Source organism: Limulus polyphemus, unplaced genomic scaffold (genome assembly GCF_000517525.1).
Source record: "Limulus polyphemus unplaced genomic scaffold, Limulus_polyphemus-2.1.2 Scaffold6310, whole genome shotgun sequence".
Taxonomy (NCBI): domain Eukaryota; kingdom Metazoa; phylum Arthropoda; class Merostomata; order Xiphosura; family Limulidae; genus Limulus; species Limulus polyphemus.
Window position 1 is genome coordinate 26,068 of NW_013671920.1, and position 4,520 is coordinate 30,587.

At 33.5% G+C, this 4,520-nt stretch overlaps 1 protein-coding gene across 1 annotated transcript in view; it reads left to right on the forward strand.

The window, feature by feature from the left end:
* LOC106473597 (myosin light chain kinase, smooth muscle-like) overlaps positions 1 to 3,789 on the forward strand; it is a gene marked incomplete at its 5' end in the record, with an annotated part of 27,850 nt that extends 24,061 nt beyond the window's left edge. The window contains one exon of the mRNA XM_022401997.1: positions 3,695 to 3,789. Coding sequence (XP_022257705.1) covers positions 3,695 to 3,789 — 95 coding nt within the window. The remainder of the gene's footprint in view (positions 1 to 3,694) is intronic.
* Positions 3,790 to 4,520: the final 731 nt, after the last annotated feature.

The window sequence follows — 4,520 nt, forward strand, 5'->3', positions numbered from 1 at the left end:
CGTCCCAAACAATAGCCACTTACATTAAACCAATAGATAATTCACAATAACTTAATTAAATGTACAGAATTTACAAACACAAGTTGTACTTCTCCATTTACTTTCGGCTTATCTCTTCTAACTGGAATGAAATCAATGCCAACTGGCCACCTTAGTGATTCACTTGAAGCACTTTTTACACTCTTCATCAAAATTCTGGTACACCAAGTTTTTATCAAAATAGCCATTCTTGCATCTGTGCATTTTTACAGGCCTGAACCAAGTTTTGTCCAGTCCTAGATAAGCTGTGCTGGCCAGAACACCTTTGTTCCAAGTTTTGGGGAACACTAGTTTAAACCAGCCAGAGCAATAACAACCACTTCTTATTGCAAATCTTTCTTCAGTTATTTACCAGTTATTCACAAATTCACTTTTGTTATTTTTGTTGAACAATAAGATGTGAAAAGTTTCTCATCCAGTAAAGAATACTTGCCTGAGAGGATCTAACTACTTCTGTGGCAATATTGTCATGGTAACAGGGCTTGGCCTCCCTGAATACCCACTCAGAAGTAATGTCTGCACCATAATCTCTCATGGTACTTTAGTATCTTGAGCTCAATTAGATGTTGTTATCTCAGATATGTATTAAAGAGGAGGCTGAGTCACTGCAACTACAGTTGTGAGTTTCTTCTTCTTTTTGTTTAATGTGACCACATTAAACTTTGTTAACACAGGAAAAGCTTATATCATAGTCAGAATGCCCCTACCACTATTGTGATGCTACAAGCGCTCACTCAGGGGACCCTCTACAAGCTTCTGTATGAATCTCTGCACAAGCAGCTAATACCATACTTGGCTAAACTTTTTCATGTAGGCAGTGAAAATAATTTGCATAAGCATGCCAAGTTTTCCTGGGTTTTTCACTTTGGAGCCTTGAGTTTGTTCCTATGTTTGGCTTGATTATCCATAGATCCAAACCTTCTGCACAACAAAACACTGACTGTATCCCACTTGTCAAGATGCACCTCATTCAAGTTCTTTAAACATCAAGCACTGGACCATCCAGACTAAGAATTAGGAATTGCATTTCCTGTCTCTGAGTCCAGCTATATCAGGCAGATACTTACTTATAATGCTAAGGTTCCACTTTCTGTAGAGGTGTTAGTCTTTAATGGAACTCCAGTATTTTGAGTAATGTGGTGCTCATGCCTAACTTTGCAGAGCAACATACTGTAGTTCCACACATGCCCTCAATCAGTCCTGCATGATCTCTGATTTCCAGATCTCTCCTGGTAATATCAGCAGCTTGTCTGATCTGTTAGAAAGGTTCTTATCTACAGCCTCTTTCTGAGTTGCATGTTGATTCACTTAATGAGGAGGTAGCTCTGGCTTGTGGGCATTATCTCCTAACAGTATCTTTTATTCTCTGCTAGTCATCGGTAATCAGAAACTGGTTGGAAACTATTTGGAACTCCAGTAAAAAATGCCCAATTGGAGTTTATAATAGCATCCTTACACTTCAATAGTAACCAGCAGTCATAAATTTCCAACATACTCATGCATGGATTTCACGTATGAAGTGAGAGCATAATAAATATTATACAACATTAAAATAGATACAGAAAAACATTTTAACTTATGTTTTGTCCCTCCAAATATCACCGAACAGAAAATGAGGGATGTGTGTAAGAAATGAAAGGACTGAAAATTCAACCATAGCTGAACATGTACAAAAATTACACAACGTAAGATATTAAACAGTAACATTAGCTCAACCAGAGCCAATAATATCTGTGAATCTTTAGAAATAATAATGTTTAAAAAAAAATCTTGAAATAAATAGAGAGGAAGATCTAGCAAATATCTGTGTAAGAATGTGGTGGGACCTTCTGTGAGATTTATGCAGAAATTGTAAGCCTACACACAGGTCCAATGAACTAGCTAAAAAGGAATAAATATGACAATCTTATAAAATCATTCCTGATAAAGACATTGTAAACATTGAAACATGTAGAGTCAACATTATACTCCTGATGAAGACATTGTAAATATTGAAACATGTAGAGTCAACATTATAAAGGGCATAGGTTGAACTGAATTTAAAAATATTTTTGATTGTGTATCTGTTTGAATGTTGTGTTATTTATTTATTATTTTAACAAGTGCCAATAAAATAATATTTATAAGGTGAAAACCTAACTTCCAGCAGATTACTTCTCTAAGCCTGTTATGGGTCTTCCAATAAGATAACACTCCAGTAATAAATGTTCTAAGAAGTGCAGAAAAGCTCATCAAACTTAGTCTCCAAACACAAATCCCCTTTATAGCATCAAAGCTGTCTTAATAACTTTGATCTGTGTTATGTTAGTGTACACTTAAATGCAACCTTTATGCTGCTGTACAGAGTTATAATTAAATTTGAACAACTATCAGTAAAAGAGGCTGACACAGTTTATTCTCAAGAAGGCAATATTTTATAAAAAGGATGACAACCTTCACTAGACAAAAACTAGGCTTAAAGAACTAACTTTAGTTATGATTGTGTTTAATTTAAAACTTCCTGGAATGTTATGCCATCCATATCATCAAGCAAGCCTCATCAACAAAAAGGGGAAATCAGAGTTTTTGACTTTATTATTTTCAGATATTACTAACATTATAGATAATGTGTTGTTTCTTGCTCAGCAACATTTGTAGCCAAACAGGATAAGCATCAAGAATAGACGAATACTGGGCTTAATCCTACAAACATCAGAAAGAGCTTCAAAGAAAGATAAGCAAGTTCAAAGCTTGGTACAATCAGCTTGTCCAGAATTTGTAGTTAAGTACACAAACCTGTACTTCAGTTTTGAAACAGAGGATGTGAATAAAGACACATTCTTATGTTACAGAAAGATTTGTTTATGATGTCTACATATCATATTACTACAGAATTTTAATGTTTTATAGACAGTTGACATAAAATCATTCTCATATGTGAGTTTAGAGTGCTTAATTTCCAAAAAGTCAAAGCAGCCCAAATGACTATCAGTGATTAAGTTGACTTGAATCTAAACCTTGAAACAGATTTTGGAATTTTGAGAATCTTAGATAAAAAAACATAAGCCATGGATGACTTATTTTGTGTAAGCAGAATGTAAACTTCACGTGTTAAATACAATAAAACATCTTAGTATATTTACAGTAAACTGCATTATATTCACATTGAAATAAAACATTACAAGTTTATAATTTTTGCACAATGTTTGGAATGTAGCACACTGACAGCTCAAATAATGTTTGAACTGATGTTTGGCAGTAAGTTATAAGTATCTCCAATATAGTAACTTCCAGAAAGAACAAGTAGAAAATAATTTAAAACATGGAAATTGTGTACTTGTTTACTTGAGAATGATTGCACCAGTGATAAAAATGTTGTTTCTGTTTTAAAGATTTTCTTCATTACTGTAAAAGTTGTAACTTGTAATAAAAAATTACTTATAATCAATAAGTAAACTCAAAACAAAAGTATTAAAAACAACTTTGTATTAAATAGTTTCATATTTATAAGATTTCCTTATTTTTTCTTGAATGATGTTTTGCAAGGTTAATTACATTAAATACTAAGGGATTGGTAACATATATATTATAAACTGTTTTTGTATTAATGTGTCTTATCATGAAATTGATCTGAGCATGCTAGTTAACAAATGTGAAATTTTGCCTATTTGTATAGAGGACAAAGTTTTGTTTCAAGGGCTTGAAGATGAATTATTAGGAAGTAAAACACCAAGTCCTGAACCAGGAAAACAACCTGCCTTTAAGTGGTAAGAGAAAGTTTGATTTATAAAATGAGCTTTATACAATAGAATTTGAAATGTCACTTGTTGAGAGTGACATTTTGCCAGTTTTACCTGTGTGTTCAGTATTGATCAATATGGACAAATATTCCTAAAATTTGCATGAAATATTAGTTTTGCACAAAATTATTCTCTGTGTATGTGGATTTAGAGAAAGACTGATCCAGATTTGCAGAGTTCTAAACTCAGTACCATATAGTCTCTTTCTTAAGGTAGATCACATTTCTCAATTTCTGTCTAGAAAGTTATTTACAGTTTCTAGAACAACTGTTGATGCTGTTTCTTCTTGGTTCTCCAATACACTGATCTTAATGAGGCTCATGCATAGTAATAGTAATCACTAATATTCATGATGTCAGAAAAACACGTTGGTTCAAGAAGTCTTGTAAGAAATGAATAAAAACCCTATAACTTGAGCACTTTCAAAGGTGGATCTTTCTTCTTCAAGGGCAAACTGCATTCCCATTTATAAAGTGCTCTGGTTATAGAGTTTTTATTCATTTGCTCCTGTTATGACAGTGGAAGTAACATGACACTGGTAACACATCATGAGTTTCTAGAAGGATTGTGACTGTTCCTGGCAACTCTAGTCTTTTCTAGGCACCCTCAATTTTAGTATATAAGCCTGGCAAATAAAGCGGAGATATAATAGCAGATAGAGAGATATAGAGACATATAATTGAGTCAAGCGAGCGGTAGTGA